Genomic DNA, 20,186 nt, shown 5'->3' with positions numbered 1-20,186 from the left:
AGTCTGGCATCAGTGAATTTATAGCTGCAGCTAATTGACCAGCTTACCTTTACAAAGGAAAAAGCCATCTTAAGCAAAAATTGATCTCATCAGTTATATATCAACATTATTTACACTGGACTGGCATTTGTATAGAACTGCTCAAGCACATTGTGATCTTATCAAAAATGCTCTTGAACCTTCACAACCTGAATCAGAGGTGTACAAAAGCAGTTCTAAAAGTTAAGGTAGAACGAACTGAGTGGAGTGGTTAGCTAGCAAACTGTATTTTTCCCTCTGGCATTGGGAGCTGAGTCTGAATCCAGTCTAAACCAAGATCTCCATCTTGCTTTTAGCTATGAGGATGTTGTGAGGTTGAGTTTGGACTATCTCAATCCAGTTCTAGGTGGGTTTGGGGGCCCCCCAATGCAACATCAATTTGCTACCAACTGGCACAATATTGCTAGATTCAGTCAGAATTGCCATGAGGGTAGCCTGGTTCAGTTATGCAAATGCTGGACTAGAGTTGTAGGAGTGTGATTCTGAAGCAGATTGATGGGAAAGGTAGAGGGTACTGAGGAGTGCTTAATACTGGTGCCCTAAGTGGATTAATGTTTGATTTTCCATGGTTCATGACATCTTACTTAGATGTCACAAATATTTAAATTTAAAAAGTGAAGCCAGTTCTACATAAGCTTGTAAGGTACAAGAATGAAGGAAATTAATTGAATGGCTTCCATTCTGTGGAACGATCATAAAGGCCATAGAGGTAGATGAACCAGTTTAATGAAACTTAGTGACTCCTACCTTCTCCCACCTCCCATGAAATTGTGATCCATGGAGCCCAACAAGACTGTGGAGGTGAGAATAAAAGCAGAAAATGCTGGAAATACTCAGCAGATCTGGCAGCATCTGTGGCTAGAGAAACCGAGTTAACAATTTAGGTCTGTGACTTTTCATCAGAACAGGGAAAAGTTAGAGATGTAATAGCTTTTGAGCAAGTGAAAGGCGGGGGGGGGGAGGGTGGGTAAAAAAACAAAAGGAAGGTATGTGATAGGGTAGAAGACAGGAGAAATTAAATGACAAAAGGATTTCATGGTTCAAGTCCAAAGGGAATGGTATTGGGACAAGTAAGGAAACAAAAGATGTGTTTAGCGGAGGTGTGAATGGCAGGATCATGTATAGCTGTCGTCTGAAAGCAAGAAAAGGAAAAAGAGAAACGAGAAAAAAAGCAAACCAGCCAAGAAAAAGGAAACACAATTGGGATAGAGATTACAATCTAAAATTGTTGAACTCAATGTTGAGTCCAGAAATCTGTAAAATGCCTATAAAACATAAGGTATTGTTCCTCGAGCTTAAGTTGAGCTTCATTAGAACACTGCAGGAGGCCGAGGACAGAAAGGTCAGAATGGGAACAAGGCGGCGAATTAAAATGATAGGTGACTGGAAGCTGGGGGTCATGCTTGTGGACTGAACAGAGGTTTTTCACAAAGTGGTCACCCAGTCTGTGTTGTATGCCTATATCAATACTCGCTGTCAAGGCCCCACACATGAAGAATGGTCACTTGGGCAAGTTCTGGACAGCTGGTCTGGTCCACCAATCCACCTCCTTAGGAGAAATGGGGTCAGGGAGAAAGTTGGAGGATTGGGAGTGAGGAGGTCACTGTTATTTGGCCTTTGTTGAATAATTGCCCCGGACTATTTATTTAGTTATGTCCCGGAATGGGAAAAGTTCCAAGGATGAGTGGGTTCACAATTCCATGGCATCGGTGTGAGACCGATTGAAATAAAATGTGGCAAGCCAATTAGGAGGTAAAAAAGTGAATGAAGCAGGTGAAATGGAATTGGTTAAATACATTGGGCTGATTTATCATTGTATAGTTTACAACATATCATCATTATATTTATTGTTAATTGCACAGTCTTTTTGCATTAAGGAAGCCTTTCCTAAACTCTCATTCACTGTGCTGGGTATGATGATTAATACTAAATGCCTTCCTTTCATTTGTTGTACTATTTCTATGCAATGACAGTAATCTGCTGGAATACTCATTATTACATACCTCCTGTCTGGGTCATAACATCACCACTGTAATGTTCCTAGTTAATGTTAACTTCCCCCCATCTTTAGCAGGTAATTCCAGGGAACCAGTTACATGATCAATAATTGTGTCTACCTTATCAACATTTAATGTAGAGAGTTATTAGGTTTGCCCTCTCAGTCCTTGGGTCAGTACTATTCTCACTACAGATTTCATTTAGTACCTGTAGTGCCATCCCTGCACAGATAAAGTGCAGACCTCTTGTCAGAAAGAGTAATCTAACCATCGGAAACAGTCCAGTTGAATGTATGTTAATGTTGTTTTATCCAACACTAATGAGATAATGTGTGGAGGAACTCAACATGAACACTGAAAATGTAGAAGCAGCAGCAGAGCTGCTGAGCAACTAAGCTTCCACACACGGATGGAGAGTCCTGCTGAAGACTTTATTGATGCTGTCTTCTATCAAACTAGATTTTTCAGGACTTTCTTCTTTCTCTTCCCTGCTTGAAACACACAAGGTGATGCCTTTCTCCCACTGTTTCTACACCCAGCAGATTGAGCTCTAGGTTGTTTCTGTAACAAAGGTCCTTTTATGCAGACAGGTTGTTAGCCTGACACACAGCCCCTAGGAGGAGGCCCAGTTAGAAGCAAGCTCGGATAGATGCGATGAGGAGATTGCCACTCCATTCCCATTGGACACGAGTACCAGTAGCCCAGCACACCCATAAATATAGATTCTGAGAGACTTCCATTGCTCTTTATTCACATAAGTGTTGAAATAATAATTTGTCACTAGGTTGGGAAGCTGGGCACAATGTTAAACAATCATAGTCCTGCTAACTGATAACTTAATCAGGCTCATTCAGTGCAAGCATTTGTCTTCCTTCCTTCTTGAAAGGTGATGACTGAGAATAGGGTTTAGCACGTGGCTGACAGTAGTTCTATGGTACCTTGCTCATACGGAACCCAGATAGTGAGAGTCTGCAAGCTATTTAACCATAAGGCACAACAGAGCTGAGCCTGTCCTCATCTGCATTTTCCAGAAGAACACATATGATAATGATTAGAAATAGTGACAAAGTTTGGTTTTCATGGTCCACCAGAATCCAGTAATGCTGAAGCCAGTTATAAGGGTGACATTGAAAAAGTGGTTAACAAGGCATACGGGATCCTGGATTTTATAAATAGAGGCATAGAGTACGAGAACAAGGAAATTATGATGAACCTTTATAAAACACTGGTTTGGCCTCAGCTGGAGTATCGTGTCCAATTCTGAGCACCACAGTTTAGGAAAGATGTGAAGGCTTTAGAGAGCATTCAGAAAAGATTTACAATAATGGTTCCAGGGATGAGGGACATCAGTTACGTGGATAGATTCTCCTTAGAGAAGAAAAGTTTGAGATGTGATTTGATAGATCAAAATCATGAGGGGTCTAGACAGAGTAGACAGGGAGAAACTGTTCCCATTGGAAGAAGGGTCAAGAACCGGAGGACACTGATCTAAAGTGATTGGCAAAAGAACCAAAGGCGACATGAGGGAACACTTTTTTATTCAGTGTGTGGTTAGGATCTGGAGTACACTGCCTGAAAGGGTGGTGGAGGCAGATTCAATCATGGCTTTCGAAAGGGAATTATATAAGCTCCAGAAGGGGAAAAATTTACAGGGCTGTAGGGGAGTGGGACTAGCTAAATTACTCTTGCAGAGAGCCACCATGGACTCGATGGGCCAAATAGCCTCCTTCTGAGTTAGAACTGTTCTATTCTATACAGCACAGAAGGAGGTAATTTGCTCCATTGTACCGTGCTGCCTCTTTGGAAGGGCTATCCAATTAATCCCACTCCTGGACTTGTTCTCCATAGTCCTGTAAAATTTTTCTTTTCAAGTTTTCTTTTTTAAAAATTACTATTAAATCGACTTCCATCACCCTTTCAGATAGTGCATTCCAGATCGTAACAACTCGCTGTGGAAGAAAATTCTCCGAATCTACCCCCGGTTCTTATGTCAATTATCTTAAATCTGTATCTTCTGGTTATCAACCCTCCTGCCAGTGGAAACAGTTTCTTGTTATTTATTCTATCAAATGTTGTGATCTAAATGCCAGCAATTTCCCAAGATGCATTGCCTGTGAAATCTGCTCCTTGTTAGAAAGGGAAAAAGAAAGTCTTGTATTTATATAATGCCTTTCATAACCTCAGGGCGTCCCAAAACATTCATAATCAATGAAGTACTTTTGAAGTGTAGTCACTGTTGTAGTGTAGGAACTGTCGTATTGTTATAATGTTAGCTGTGGCAGAAAGTGGAATTCTGTCATCTGAGCATTTAACTTGATGAAAACCTATATGGATCAGCAGATGCTGTTACGTTCTACAGAAGAGAAGGGAGAAAATGCCAATCGAGCCTACTGCTGTTGTATTTTCCCTCAACATACCAAGAGCCATTTATCATCAACATTATCAATGAGGGCTAATCCCAGTTGTTCCCCTTTCAGCTTAGATATTATGGGGCTTTAACTTGACCTAAGTGAAAAATTAATCATTTGTTGTACATTTGCTGAAGCATTGATTAATGTGAGAACTGAGAACTACTGCTGTAAATCTCCATGTGTGTGTGTGTCTGTTTCTGCCTGTGTACTACACCACTGTCCCTTTGGTCTGCAAGCAACCATATTCATAGTGTAGAAAAGCTACCTGTAGACTTCTGTAGATATGTAGAGCTTTCCTTTCCCCAGATACTCCTTTTCTTGCTTTTAGCCCAATGAGTTAATCGGACAGAATCAGTAAATGGCATTTGAAATTTGAGTCTGCAGAAGCATATTTCCTTGTGCCGATTGTCAGTGTCCGTTCCAATTTGTCTGTGCCACTCTTAAACTGTCTCCTGTGAATTTCTGCTATACTAAATCCTCTGAGGGCTTTGTGGAGAATCCTTGATTAAGCTGCCAATAGAGGGCAAAATTGAATGCTGGGGTCATAAGAATCAGTGCTTTAAGCTTTCTTCAAAGACAGAACAGAGCAAATTTTCTGTCCTCCTTTCATGAGGTAACAATGTGGACAAATAAAACCAGTGATCAAACTCAAAGTGACTCTAATCGGATATTTGAATGGAATCTGCTTTTGCTCAACTCAGTTAAGGAATGAGTGGTTTATTTTTTTTTAAAGTGTTACAGTTTAAGGGCAACTGTGGCATTATTCTGGTGGAATCATTTTTCTTTACTAAAATAGATTAAATATTTGGACTGGAAACCAAATGTTGGGGCTCAAATCTCTGCCAGAAATGTGGGATAAAAGAGCTATAAGGGCTTTCGTCCTAGTACCAGATACAGGTTAATATGCAACTTAAAGAATCTGCTTTACTAAAACTGTTAATAATTGGACACAATAGGCTGAATTTTGTTCTCCCTCAGGCGTCGGGTTCCATGGCAGGGGGGGTGGTGGGAGCCTGAAGATGGCTCCAGATCAGACCTGCCACTATCTCGATGCCGTGAGGGTCCGGCCCGATCTTCCTGGCGGCGGCGATGCTCTGTGGCAGCCCCCTGGTCACTGGGCGATGTGATATCAATTAAACTATTGAAATTAACAAAGTTAATACATTTAAATAGATTTACCTGTGATCTTGAGGGCCGCTGCCGCTCCCGCGCCTTCAAATCCCTGTCCGGGGAAAGGCAACACCACACTGGTGGGAGGGGGGAGGAGGTAAAATTTTCAGTGGTGGGGGGGGGGAGACGGGGTCAAATAAACATAATGGGTGTAGGGGATGGTGGGAACAGTTGACCTTTAAACTTTGTGCAGTTTGTGGGGGGGGAAGGTCAGATGTAAAAGGTAAATGTTTGGGGGGGGGCAGAGCAAATAGTTACTGTGATTGTTATTGGGGGGTGGGAAAGGGGCATTATAAATGTATTTATTTAATTTTAGGGGGTGACTTCTTTAAAAATGGCGTCAGCTGCACAGGCAGCTGACTCAATTGTCGGTGACGGACAGCCTGCCCCCTCCACATGATTTGGGGGGGGTGGTGGGGGGGGATGGGGTGGACTGCCCCGGTCATTTAAATGAGCCTCCGCATGGGAGATTGCGGTGGCTCTTTGGCGTGCGGCACACGCAGGAGATCGGCGACGTATTCTTAAAATCCAGCCCAATATTTATAGGATTTTGTGACTGTAGGTTATACTGGAATTGAGAGTTTGGATTCTTCTGATAGCTGTATGGAAGACTTAAGTAGGGAAATATGCCAAAGATACATTAACAATTTAGCCATTATGCATATATTGTCCCAACTAGCACATCATCAATAAGCCTCGGCAAAGCTTCCAGTAACCCAGGCAATCATTACTAGTCATCACATTAGTAATTGCTTCACTTGCCATCCTATTAACTTGGCAAGTGGATTGTTTGTTGTACCATGTCCTGCAGATACTGGTGGTGTGGGCTGGTATCTGGTGATTCAAGCCATGCCAAGCACAGATGTAAGACACCAGCACAGGCCAAGTACCAAGACTGCTAGAAACTCCCGTTTATGTAAAGCCACCCCCAGCTTGAGCCAGCCCTGCTATTGTGCCCAAGACCGCCAGTCAGCCTTAGGTTTTTGTGAAATAAAAAGGGAACAAACAGGTAATGCTGGAAATGGGCAGAATCTGTAGAGAAAACACAATTTATGTTTTGATGTGCACCCCTTCAGATGAAGAGGCATCTTGAGTGTGCATCTCTTCACAACAACAGATATTTTAAAGGTAATAACAAGTATATCAGGTGTGCGCTGATTCATAACAACAGGCATCCGAGGTGTGTACCCTTTCATAACAACAGGCATCTTGAGTTTGTATCCCTTCATGATAGCAGACATTTGGATGTGCATCCCTTGTGAATAACATCCATCTTGGGTATATACCTCCTGATACTGACAGGTGTCTTGGGTGCGTACTCCTTGAAAACAACAGGCATTTCAGGTGTGGACCCCTTGAAATCAACAGACATTTTGGGTGTGTATCCCTTGAAAACAACAGGCATTTCAGGTGTGTGCCCTTGACACAGCAGGCATTTCAGGTGTGTGCCCTTGACACAGCAGGCATTTCAGGTGTGTGCCCTTGAAACAACAGGCATTTCTGGTGTGCATCCCTTGAAAACAACAAGCTTTTCAGGTGTGCACCCCTTGGAAACAACATGCTTTTCCGGCGTGCATCCCTTGAAACAACATGCATTTCTGGTGTGTACTCCTTGAAAACCAAATGCATTTCGGGTGTGTACCCCTTGCAAACCAAAGGTATTTCAGGTGTGTACCTCTTGAAAACAAGCATTTCAGGTGTGTATCCTTTGAAAACAACAGGCATTTCAGATGTGCACCCCTTGAAAACAATAGGCATTTCGGGTGTATCCCTTTTCACCACAACAGGCATGTCAGTTGTGTACCCCTTCATAATAACAGATGTCTTAGGTGTGTGCCCCATCATAACAGGCAGCTCAAGTGTGTACTCTGTCATGACAGCAGGTATCTTGAGCATTAACCCCTTCATAACAACAGGTGTCTTCGGTGGGTATCCCTTGGTAACAACTGGTGTCTCAGGTTGTGTACTCCTTTATAACAAGTGTGCCTAACTATACCACCATTGTTTAATGTCTAACCATATCCCCTTTGTCTATAATCTCACTGTATCCCATCTGTCTATAGTGCAACTATATCACTTGTGTCTATAGTCTCACTGTGTCCCCTCAGTCTGTAGTCTCACTGTACCCCCTGATCTTGGCAACACATCTAGTACAGCTTGCTTGATATTCTACCTCTCTACAGTGAGTAGCTGGTGTCAGCCTCAATGATAAGTCAATGAATCACAGATGAATCTGCATTAAGAGACCACCTGCCTGGGAAGATTACCTGACGTCAGTCCCAGAGGTTGTCATTACAGGCAGCTTTCACTGTGTTGGTGGTGTGGGTGACCTGATCACAGCAGGAGCCACAGGCATTAATGTCAGATACATATCTAAGAGCTTGTCTCAGCCTAATTCATTTTGTCTTGTTTTCCAGGTCGCGATTTGGCCAGCACGACTCTTCCTGGCTACCCTCCACATGTGCCCCCTGCTGCACAGGGCAGTTACCCAGCCCCAACACTGACAGGAATGGTGCCTGGTGAGTGTGAGATCCAGCATTTGGAGCAGAGATTTAGGAAACTGAAATGTTTCAGTTTCTGTGTGTTTCACTGGAGAGAAGGATCTCTGATGCAGTCACTGGCTGAAAAAAGCACTGGGAGAAGGAGTGAAGAAACTGGTCTCATTAACCTCTATACAGTTAGACACTTCTCCACAGGGATAAAACACTTAGATACATCTCTAATATTTCTTCTTTCACTTAACTGTCAGATTTACTAATCTCCTGGGATGTTCAACATTCAGCGACAGAAAGTGTTTGGTGTTCAAGATAGTGATGTGGGTAGAAAATCTAGTCATTAAACAGGACTCAGAAGCCCAGCTGTCCTTTAAGAAGACCGGTAATTTGTTTTTAATGAAAACATGCATTTTATTTTTAAATGACCCTTAACAAATTAGTTTTCAGTGCTATTTATTAATGATACGACTCAGTGTTACATGAACAATAATAAGCCAAACACTAGTTTACTGACTGACTGCAGTCAAGAAAAATAAGGAGGTCACATATTGGAAAATAAGAATCTAAATGGGGTAGAGGAATAAAGGGATCTGGGAGTACAAATGCACAAATCACTAAAATTACACGGTTAATAAGGCCATAAAAAAGCGAATTGAGCATGTACATTTATTTCCAGAGGGATAGAATTGAAAAGTAGTTATGCTAAACTTGTATCGAAACCTTAGTTACACTACACTTGGAGTACGTGTACAGTTCTGGTCATCATTTTCTAAAAAGGATGTAGCGGCATTGTAGAGAGTGCTAAGAAGATTTAGAAGGATGGCAGCAGAAAGGTGAGGTTATACCTATCAAGAAAGGATGAACAGGTTGGATCTCTTTTCTCTTGAAAAGATAAGGCTGAAGGGTGACCTAATAGAGGTCTTTAGAATTATGAAAGGTTTGATAGAATAGACACAGAGAGAATGTTTCCACTTGTGGGGAAGAGCAAAACTAGAGGCCATCAATATAAGATAGTCACCATGGAATCAAATAGGGAATTCAGAAGAAACTTCTTTACCCAGAGAATGCCGAGAATGTGGAACTCGCTACTGAAGGGAGTGGTTGAGGCAAATCTTCTCCTTCTTCTTCTTCTTCTTTGGCCTCCTTATCTCGAGAGACAATGGATAAGCGCCTGGAGGTGGTCAGTGGTTTGTGAAGCAGCGCCTGGAGTGGCTATAAAGGCCAATTCTAGAGTGACAGGCTCTTCCACAGGTGCTGCAGAGAAATTTGTTTGTCGGGGCTGTTACACAGTTGGCTCTCCCCTTGCACCTCTGTCTTTTTTCCTGCCAACTACTAAGTCACTTCGACTCGCCACACTTTAGCCCCGTCTTTATAGATGTATTTAAGGGGAAGGAGGTCTGTTAGCTCAGTTGGCGAGACGGCTAGTGCCGGATCTTATTCTCCTCCGGATGGCGGGTTTTGTGGGTGTCGGGGAGGGGGGGGGTGGTGGGGCAGAGCGCGGAGAACTGGAGTAGCAGCGGCGCCACGCAACCTGACGCCAGGATTGCCAGTTCCGATTCTCCTGGGGGTGAGATAGGCCGTTGATGGACTTCCTGCCCAGATGCCAATTGAGGCCCTCAAGTGGTCTATTAACAGCCGCTTAAGGGCCTCTTCTCACCACCGCTGGGATCTTACCAGTGATGGAGGGGGTGGGGGTGTGGGCCTCTGCTGCGCGGGGAGGACACCTTAGAAAACGAGACACCCTCACTGCAGACTTGGGAGGGGAGCATTCCTCCATGGGCAATTTGTGGCCCACGGAGGATCCCCACCAGGAACCAATTCACCCCCTGGGACCCTCTATCCCCCTGGACCGAACGCCCATCCTTCACCCTGGGGCCATCTGGACTGGTCCCGATGACCCTGACTCAACTACCTCTTCTCCAGGGTTCCAACGCTGGGCTTGGGCCCGAGGCCTCTGCAGTACCGGCAGTGGCCACCATTCCCAGTGCCTCGCCGATTCTGCTGAGCCAGCGGCTTTATGATTGGCCGGCATATCTTGAGGGCAGGATCCCCGTCACTATCAAGTCTTTAAAGGGATGGGGATCCCACCTCCTTAAACTTTCACTCCAAAAGACTGGAGGATTGCTCTGGGGGTCTGAAAAAAATGCCAGGAGCCCCGCCTCCTGCACAAGAGTGTAATGCAGAAAGATGCCAACAGCGCGAGTTCAATCCCCGTACTGGCTGTGATAGTTCATGGAGGCTTGTCTTGATCCTCACCTTGCTCCATGCTTGAGGAGCGGTGCCCCTCAAGCTGTACATTACTGACTGTCTCGCTAATGGAGAGAGATGCGTATTGATCCTTTTGGACTACAGCTAGAACAACGACAACAATTTAAGGGGAAGCTAAATAGGCATATGAGAGAGAAGGGAAAAGCTGATAAGTGTTAAATGAGGATTGGTTGGCAGAGACTGGCGTGGAACATAAAATGCTGGCATGGACTGGTTGGGCTGAATGGCTTGTTTCTGTGCTGTATATTCTATGTAATTCTATATCTGATTTTCTTTGTGTCTCTCCATATCTCGTTCTCTGTGTGTGTCTATCTCTGTTTCTCTGTATTTTTCTTCTTTGTTTTCCTTTCTTCCTTTATTTTTGTCTCTTGTGTCGTTCTGTCTCACTCTATGACTGAATGTTACAGACTCCCGAACATCAGGGTTCGTGGTGGCGGAGTGGGGGCCAGAAAATGCCTCTGGGAGAGGGCTGCCACACACCCCGATGCCGGGAGGGCCCGGCCCAATATTGCCGGCAGTGGCAAGGTCTCATGGCAGCCCCCCCCACTGCTCGGCGATGGGACCCCCATTTACATATGTGAATAAATTAAAATTTAGTTTAGTTTTAGTTTAGAGATACAGCACTGAAACAGGCCCTTCGGCCCACCGAGTCTGTGCCAACCATCAACCACCCATTTATACTAATCCTACACTAATTTCATATTCTTACCACATCCACACCTGTCCCTATATTTCCCTACCACCTACCTACACTAGGGGCAATTTATAATGGCCAATTTACCTATCAACCTGCAAGTCTTTGGCTTGTGGGAGGAAACCGGAGCACCCGAAGGAAACCCATGCAGACACAGGGAGAACTTGCAAACTCCACACAGGCAGTACCCAGAATTGAACCCGGGTCGCTGGAGCTGTGAGGCATTAATTATATTTATGTTCCTGCCTTCCGTCCCGGTGCAATCTTCTTGCAGCTGGCCGGCACTCCCGCACCTTCGGATCCCTGTCCGGGGAAACGAGGCGCCACACATGGGGAGGAGGGGGGAGGAGGTAATTTTCTCAGTGCGGAAGGAGGGGAAATGGAGTCAAAGTGACATTGTTGGTGTAGGGGATGCTGGGAAGGGTGTTAGGTTAAAGTTTATGCACTTTGTGGGGGGAAGGTCAGGTGGACAAGTTAAGTGTTTGGGGGCAGAGGGCAAGTAAGTAATTTTATGTTTACTGGGGGTGGGAGAGGGCACAATTAATGTATTTTTAAAAAATTAACTGTACCTTTAAATCTTTAAACTTAATGTTTAAGAGCTCAAAGCCCTTTAAAAATGGCATCAGTGCCTGCGCACAGGCAGTTGGCGCCATTGCCGGGGATGGATAGGCCATCCCTTCCACCTCATCAGTGTGGGGTGGGGTGGGGGGGTGGAGGGACTGCCCCGGCTATTCAAATGAGCCGCTGCATGGAAGATTGCGGCGGCTCCATGACATGCAGTGGGTGCAGACGGGACGCTGTTTTTTCGTCCGTCGTCAATCTCGGCGGCGGGCACAGAAGATTCAGCCCTATGACTCTTTGATGCGCACATTAACCATCATGTGGACAGGCACAGAATTAATGGTGAAAGAAAATAATGATCAACAAGCAAGAAAAAATTGGAACTGTCACCAAAGTTCATCCCACATAACACACAGATCCCCAGGGGAGTGGACACTATTCTAATGCTGATCATTAACACTTTGCGAGCTGGCATTGTGCTTTTTGTTTTCATGATGCTTTCAGTCGTGGGTCCATTTGTGTTAATATGATGATATATTTCTGTAAATTCCTTACAAAACAAAATTCAGCTTTTGTACTTGTTGAAACATTGTGATTGAAATGAAATAGACCTACTGTTCCTTTTAATCACTCTGCAGAATTCACATCCCACTTAAATGCAGGCAGGAAATTCTTTATTAAAACTGCCTTTGTTTGAATCGTACAGTCCTTTCTCCGTCTATCCTGCTCTGACTATATAAGGGCAGATCTTACATATGGACTCACCCTATGTAGAATCTCGTCCACGTGTATCGAAAGATCATTTGCCCATAATTTTTAATATATTATGGTGGCAGTCTGTTCATGATTCCCAGTAAGTGCCGCCTGTGAGTGAAATTCCTCATTGGCAAAGCATGTTTGTAAAGTGCAAAGCTACAGAGACTGGAGGTGAAATTAGTAACAGTGATTGGCAGCTTGTTTTAAAACTGTGCCCAATTTTCTCGTTCATTGACTCCAATTGGAAAAGAAAATCAGAGACGGAGCAAAAAAGGCACTCGATCCACTGTGAATCCATCTCGCGTTACTGGCCAAGACCGATTTCACATCCACTTTGTCCAAATGCTTGTATTGTCTGCTGCCATTTAACTGTGAGATTTTATTGAAAAAAGCTTCTCGAATAAATGTCGTCTTAAGGCGGGAAAAACACTGCAACCAATGGCAATCGATGCAGTATAACTACTCATCAAATGAGGAAAAAATTGTTTTAGAAATTGCTGTGCATTTGTAATAACAAAATTACCATAATTTGCTCATTAACAGAACTAGATCAGTCAAGCATTTTTTTTCAAAATGCACAAGAGCTGCTCACTGCCATAGTCTGCTGGCAAGTTAAGCTATGTGAAAATTAGCATGCAAATGGTTCCAATTCCACAGTTGAGCTGTCAGTTCCACATTCACCATTTGAAATCCTTTTCAGATTCCCCACCCTGAAGTACTTACATCCACAAGAGGCATCTTGAGGCACTTTGTGAAAGGCAGTCTGGCTAGTTTCAGTCAAATAGATCAGTCACATCAACTTGTACTGAGGCAAGGCTCCTTGGGAGGGGTGGGGGTTGGGGGGAAAGAATCTTCAGCCCCTTCACCAAACTTCCACCAGACTAGTAAAGGTGGGGTTTAGGAAGAGGAGACTGGGCATTGTCTTATTACAGCTACAGTACAATAGGGGAAATCTCAGTGAAAAAGATTTTCAATCGCAATGCTGATTTTTTTTTGTAAATTAAAAATTTTGCTATAATGCTTGCAATTTACAGTTTGTGTTTCCATTTAGAGAAATGTGAAACCTGTATGAGTGTAGCCAAGCTTCAAATGGCCATTCAAGCTGGAACTTTGCTTCGATATAAAGATGGGATTATTTGGGAGGGTTTAGGGAGTGGAGGAGTTGAGGATTAAAAATCACAATGGTCGCTGGTGGCGGTGCTATGTAAACCTTACGCCCACCTGGGAGTGTCTGCTGCGCTGCGCTATGTCACGCCACTGACTGCTTCCAACGCGGCCTTTGTGGGGTGCCCCCGCGTGCACCTGAAGCAATTAAATAAGTGCTACCCTGGCCCCACACAGCCCTACCAGCTGATATGATGCTGAACTTCCTAATTTGGACCATGCGGGTCCATTGAACGTATTTGTATGTCACTCTACAAAGATCAAGGATTGAGCTGCAAGATGGGCCCAACACCAATGTTATTTAAGAGTCTGGGCACCCAACTTGGCAGGTTGGATCATTTTGAGTTACTTTTGCATAGTGTTATGACCAGGTGAGAGGGGTCTAAGGGTTCCCTCTCAGCCTTTGCCTGGTTTAACTGTAACAGGGTTTAATTTAAAAAAAAACACTGTTTTAGCTCCCCCTTTGTGAATCCTTGTTCACCACTTTCCAATTGTAAGGCAAAGAAATCAATTCAGACAGGTTTTCTTAGATTTTAAACAAGAAAGATGGAAGTTTATTAATCTTAAACTCTAACCCGGTTACCGACTACGAATATGCAATACGACCACCCTAGCATGCATATGCGATAAACGCACACACAGAGACAGAAAAAGTAGAAGGAATAAAGGGGAAAAGTTTGAGGCAATATCTGGTAGTTAGAGTCCTTTAAGTTCAATGTGGACTCTTTGGTTGCCAGTCAGTCCTGCTGTTCGTTGGGGCCCAGTTCATGCTTCAACTTGTTTCGATGTTGGAGTCTTTTGTTTCTTGAGGTTTACGTGCATTCCGTGGGTCTGGTGGCTTGGGGAGAAAGCGAGAGAGAGGCTTCCTTGTTCCAGGTTTTAGTTCAAACAGCCTTGAGTCTTTCTCTGTGGCACAATTCAAAAAAACCCCAGGTTGCCCAGCAGGTTAGTCATGTGACTAGCTGGTTTGACCACTTCTGTTTGTGGATTCTACCATCTTAGCAGTCATCCTGGAATGTGAGCTTCCTCACCTTCAGTGTCTGGTGATCAGTCCATTGTGGGTTAAGTAGACCAGGGAATAGTCCTTTGTCCCCACAAGCACTGTCTGTTAGTATGCAGATGTCCTTCCAGTCAAGTGTCTGGTGATTTTTTAACAAGTCATTTCTTCACTCCAGCAACAGTTTAAAATCAATGTTCATATGACAAAATTAATATGCCTAATTCTTGGCAGGTGGGGGGGCCTGCATGACAATAGTCTGAGTTGGTGCAAGCACTCTGGAGTGTTTCTTGAGTTAGTTTTTGAGAACTGGTGCTTACAGTTAGGGAGGACAGAGGGAGATCTGAGCCAGGTATGAGGACTGTGGGTGCCATGTCTCCTGGTCTGCAACAGGGCCTGTAAATGGAACAGAGGATGCAGAGATGGGAGGAGGAGGAGGAACTGGAAGGGGCAGGGAGGAGGCATCCTGGACCTGTTTTAACTGGACTGGCTGTGAGAGAGCAGATTATCAGACTCTGACCTCAGTAATGCAACTTCACCAGACCCACATGGACCCACCATTACATCTGTCTGAGACACCACATCAGTGTATGCTTGGCCAACAATAGAAGTCACCAAGAAAAATCTTTCTATCACCTCTTTATCTGACAACACATCCAATAATGCAAAAAGAATGAGCTAGTTACCCTTCTGCAATTCTTTAGTTCCTGTTTTGAGGGTGCCCTTGTCTTTCCCAGTGCATCTGTACAGTCCTGCAGCATAGCTGGTAGAAACTCCTGACTTTCACTAGGGGATATTGCAGATATCCTTGTGGGATGGCTTTGAGCAGCTCTGGGCCTTGAGGGCCCGGCTTCAGATGGCACCACCTCGGCATGGGTGGCAGCAGTCTGGGCTGGCTGGCTGAAAGGCAACAGCAGAGGCACTGGTGGAGTGGCAGGACGAATGCTGTCATCCTGAGAGAGAACAGCAGATTCCTGTGCTACGGAGTCACAGCCACTCCCACAGGGTGGCACCTCAGCAATCTAGTAATCTGTTGGAAGGCAATTTGCTGAATTGCTGTGAGAGTTTGCATACTCCTTTGAATACTGAGATCCACAGCCATCATGGCAGCAATCTGAGCCTGTATGGCAGCAATCTCATGACCTCAGTCTGAACTTCCACTGGACAGCCACCACCAGATGCTCGATTATGGCTGGATCTTCTATCACAGTCATTCAGTTGGCCACGACTTCCATGGTTGAAAAGATGGTCTTCAAGCACTGTACGATGTCCTCTGCTTTGTTAGAGCTGGGCTGTTCCATGCTCCGTGACAGTGACAGGAGGCTGTCTGGCAGGCCTGCCAATGCTCCGACCATCTTGGTGTGCATGGCCATCAGCCTTCTCCTGTATGCACCCCATCAACATCCTCCATCGTCTGTGTTCCCTGCAGGAAATCCCATCTGTAATCTCGCCCTCCAGGAAGCTGGCACATGAGCTACCCTAGCCCCCTGGCCTGCTGCAGCTCACTCATGCCAGTGACTCACTCTGTGCAGATCCTGCCTCAGTACTACCTCTAAGGCACATGCAGTGCCAGTATCTGAGCTGGTGACTGTCAGATCAAGTGAAGGTGCCTCCTCATCACTGATGTGGGGTTGCTCTTCCTCTTCCTTGTGTGTGCAGTGGCTGGTCAGACAGAAGTTCTTGGATATCTAAAAGCATAAAAGCAGAATGGGAGGGAATGGGTGAGGGAGGAGTGGGTGGGGAGGAAAGCAAGATATCCATGGTCTCACCACCTGCAGCTTTCATTTCATGCCAGCTAGCGGGATGAGGGTGAGGAGGGAGTTGAGAAGGGGAATAAGAGAGTAACATACCATCATCCTTGAAGACCTCGGTGATGCCAGATGCCATGGGCTCTTTCGCAGCCAGCCCATGATTGTAAGCACGATTTCCATCATTGAGCTCAGCAGATGGAGTCATGGCTGTCTCCCTGCCAGTTGTCTGTTGTTCCTTCCTGTTGTTTGTGACCTGCTCCTGCAAAAGAAAGGGCACACTGTCATGGATTGTATGGCACAGTGTTTTGGATTGTGTGTCTGCCATAGCTGAATAGCTGGAGGAATGTGGAACCAGTGAGAGTTAGGTGTGAGGCTGGTGGCCTTGGAAGGTGTGTGTGGGTGAGGTGGCGTATGTGAATGTTACGCTTGAATCCTGTGTGCTAGTGAATGCTGCTAGGTGAGTGATGGGGGTGCGCTGCATTGGGCAGCGTAAGAGGCTGGTGGTGTGGTTGGAATGAGAGGTGATGTGATGATGCATTTGTCATGCATTTCTTGTGTTATCTTAAGCAACACAATGAGTTACGTGGATTCATTTTTTGAAGATCTCCAGATGGTTTATGAACAGTTAAAACTAATACATACAATACAGAGCAAACTATGTACAGAACCTTTGTCCAAGGTGTTGCAGTGCAGAGTGCCTGTCGCTTCTAGTCACAAGACTACATCCTGGTACTTAGCTCATTAGCATACTGTGTTCTTAAAGTGACCACTCTTAAAGCGATAATACAATAGCATTCACTGACCTTGACCACATGTGTGAGGTCATTAAACTTCTTCGAGCACTAATGCCAGGTCCTCGTGACTACATTCTAGGCATTCACCTCCCTTGCCACCTGCTCCCAGTCCCTTCGGCAGGTCTGGCGTGAGGGCCTTCTGGCCCCACTGTGGAAACATGGCCTCTGTCATTGAGTGCGCCTCTGTGACTAGTTCCTCCAGAGTGAGATCACTGAATCTTGATGCCCTCTCCCTGAGCTGCTGTTCCATTTTTCCTCCTTTTTAATGTTTCAAAATCACTTTCTGGCAGCCTTCGTTTCTGGAGTGCAGCTTCCCTTTCAGAGGGACAGGTTGCCTTTAAGAACAGAAGGCTGGCTGCACCATGTGCTTGCACAATGCTGCTCGGCCCCCTGCAGAGGCAGCCAGCAGCATGGCAGACACAAATCATTTAAATGAGATGGCAGCACGGAATTTAAGTGCTGCCCACCTGCAGCGGAACCAGTGCGGGCAGGTCGCAGATTATAACTCCCGAGCTGGAAAAGTGGGGCAAACTAATTTTTAGCCCAATAATTCTAACATTTTTTTTGACGATTGCCCAAAACACTAATTAGAAATATCACCGCAATAAAATATGGTCCGTTATAAAACACTACTTCATCATCTCTATTTTTGTTCATTTTTTATTTAAAAATGGTGAGGTCAATGATAATGTATAAACAGCAACGTGAAACAGACAGCACTGGCCTGAGATGAGGGCACTGTGTTTAAGCAGAGTGTGCAAAAAAATTAATGAAGATAGCGTATGTAGCCAGCATCAAAACATTGAGAAATAAGCTGGGTACAAAGAGCATCACATGTGTACAAAAGAATATAGCATGACGTTTAAAAAAAAAAATGGGGATAATTTTAACTTCTCTTTGAAATCAGTGGAACCCACATTTTTCCCACCCAGCAGGTTAAGTTAACATTACCTCCATTAGATAAACCAATATCTAAATGCTATCAAAAACAACAGCAACTGACTCCTAGGAAACCAGTAACTAAGTATCACACAACTTTATCGTATCATGAATCATGGAATCACAGAGTACAGAAAGAGGCCATCATGCCTGTGCTGGCTCCTTGAAAGAGCTATCCAATTAGTCTCACTCCCCTGCTATTTCCCTTTAACCTTGTAAATTTCTCCTTTTCAAGTACATAATCCAATTCCTTGTTGAAAGTTACCATTGAATCTGTTTCCATCGCCTTTTCAGGCATTGCCTTCTTGTGATGGAGCCACTATTCATGGGGCCTGGAGTCAACACTGAGGACTCCTAGGTCCACTCATTGTTGTATTTGACTGAAACTACTTTAGGTATGTTCAGTGTTTTATTTTTGGTAACTGGAATTTGCTTCCCTGCATATCATATAAAAGGAGAAAGAAAGAAAGAACTTGCATTTAAATAACTTCTTTAATGACCTCAGACGCAAAGTGCTTCACAGCCAGTAAAGGACTTTTGAAGTGCAGTCACTCATGTAATGTAGGATGTAATGATGTCATAAACCTATATATAAAGTGTATTTTTAGCAGGCTGAGCTGCTCTAGACGAGTCTCGTTAGTTGGAGATGTGGGTCAGAGATGGAGCTTTAAAACTGCAGCACTGCCATTCTGGCCCTTGACCATGAGTTGAGAGTCATAAAATACCACTTTCAAATATACAGCTGTCTCCTGGCAACCTGAACCAAAAACACAGAGGGCATGGCTCCCAATCCCATTATGGTCAGTTGTGAAACTGAATTCAAATAACTCTGGTAATATATGGCTGGCACCAGGAAAATGACCATGAAAGCTTTCAGCTCTTTGTAAAAATCCAACTGGTTCACTAATGTCCTTCAGGAAATGGAGATTGCCACTCCTACCTGGTCTGGCCTCCAGTCTTAAGTGGTTAATATTCTCTGAAGGGCCTTAGTAAGCCATCAAGTTTTATAAACAAAAGTGGCCAAAGCATCGTATCAAAATAAGACCAGTTGACCCTGCAAAGTCCTCCTCACAGCATCTGGGTTTGGTCCCCAAGTTGGGAGAGCTGTCCGACAGACTAGTTAAGCAACAGCTGACAGAGCCATACTTACAGATTGTTTCAGCCAATGTCCCAGACTCCTCCATCACCATCCCTGGATATGTCCTGTGCCATCAGCAGGACAGACTCACCAGAGGTGGGGCACAGTGGTATGCAGTCAGGAAGGAGTGGCCCTGGGAGCTCTCAGTGTTGTCTTTGGATCCCATGAAGAGCAGCTCCGTTGTCAAGATTGTCTTAGTAGTATGACCACTAATCAAGCTGACTGTGTTCAAAGGAGATAGCTATCAAACTGTGCTTAAAGCAGCTGGTAAGAGAACCAACACAAGGGAGTAACCTACTTGACCTCATCATCACCAACCTACCTATCACGGCCACATCAGTCCATAATAGAATTGGCAAAAGTGACCACCACACAGACCACCGTGCTAACTGGGACAGAATAATGATGGATCTAGCACCTGAAAACCAGAGATCCAACAGCAGCAACCTAATTGTACAGCACCACAATATGTAACCATATGGCCCTGCAAATCCCTCACTCCATGATTACCATCAAGCCAGGAGACCAACACTGGTTCAATGGAAAGTGTAGAAGGATGTAGAGCAGCACCAGCCATATCTTAGATTGAGGTATGAAACAAATGCAGCTACTACACAGGGTTACCTGTATGCTAAACACCAAAATCAACACACAATTGACAGTGCTGAGGGGAGATGAGAATGATAGCATACAACCAGGATAGGCAGCTCCATGAGCTTTCCCATCCTCAATCATGGTGGAGCTCAGTTATAAGTGCAAGAAACAAGGCTGAAATGCTTTCACTATTTTCAGCCAAAAGTATCGAGTGGATGATCCTATTTGGCCTCCTTCTGAGGTCCCAGCCATCATAGATACCAATGTTGAGCCAATTTTGTTCACTGCAAATTACATTAAAAAGTGACTAAATGCATTGAACACAGCAAAGGCTGGGTGCTAACAGCATCCCAGCTGTAGTGGTGAAGACGTGTACCAGAGAGAGCTGCTCTCCTAGACTAGCTGTTCCAGTACAGCT

General features: G+C 44.6%; 1 protein-coding gene across 3 annotated transcripts in view; it reads left to right on the top strand.

Moving 5' to 3' along the window:
- The window catches only part of pax5 (paired box 5), a 305,908-nt gene that overhangs the window by 221,582 nt on the left and 64,140 nt on the right, over positions 1-20,186 (top strand). For all 3 annotated transcript variants that reach the window (XM_068030312.1, XM_068030313.1, XM_068030311.1), the window contains exon 8: positions 8,035-8,136. In XM_068030312.1, the coding sequence (XP_067886413.1) occupies positions 8,035-8,136 (102 nt within the window). The remainder of the gene's footprint in view (positions 1-8,034; positions 8,137-20,186) is intronic.

The sequence above is a fragment of the Heterodontus francisci genome, chromosome 4 (genome assembly GCF_036365525.1).
Source record: "Heterodontus francisci isolate sHetFra1 chromosome 4, sHetFra1.hap1, whole genome shotgun sequence".
In the NCBI taxonomy this organism is placed as follows: domain Eukaryota; kingdom Metazoa; phylum Chordata; class Chondrichthyes; order Heterodontiformes; family Heterodontidae; genus Heterodontus; species Heterodontus francisci.
The sequence above is the reverse complement of the archived record's forward strand: the minus strand, read 5'-3'. Positions and strand labels throughout refer to the sequence as shown.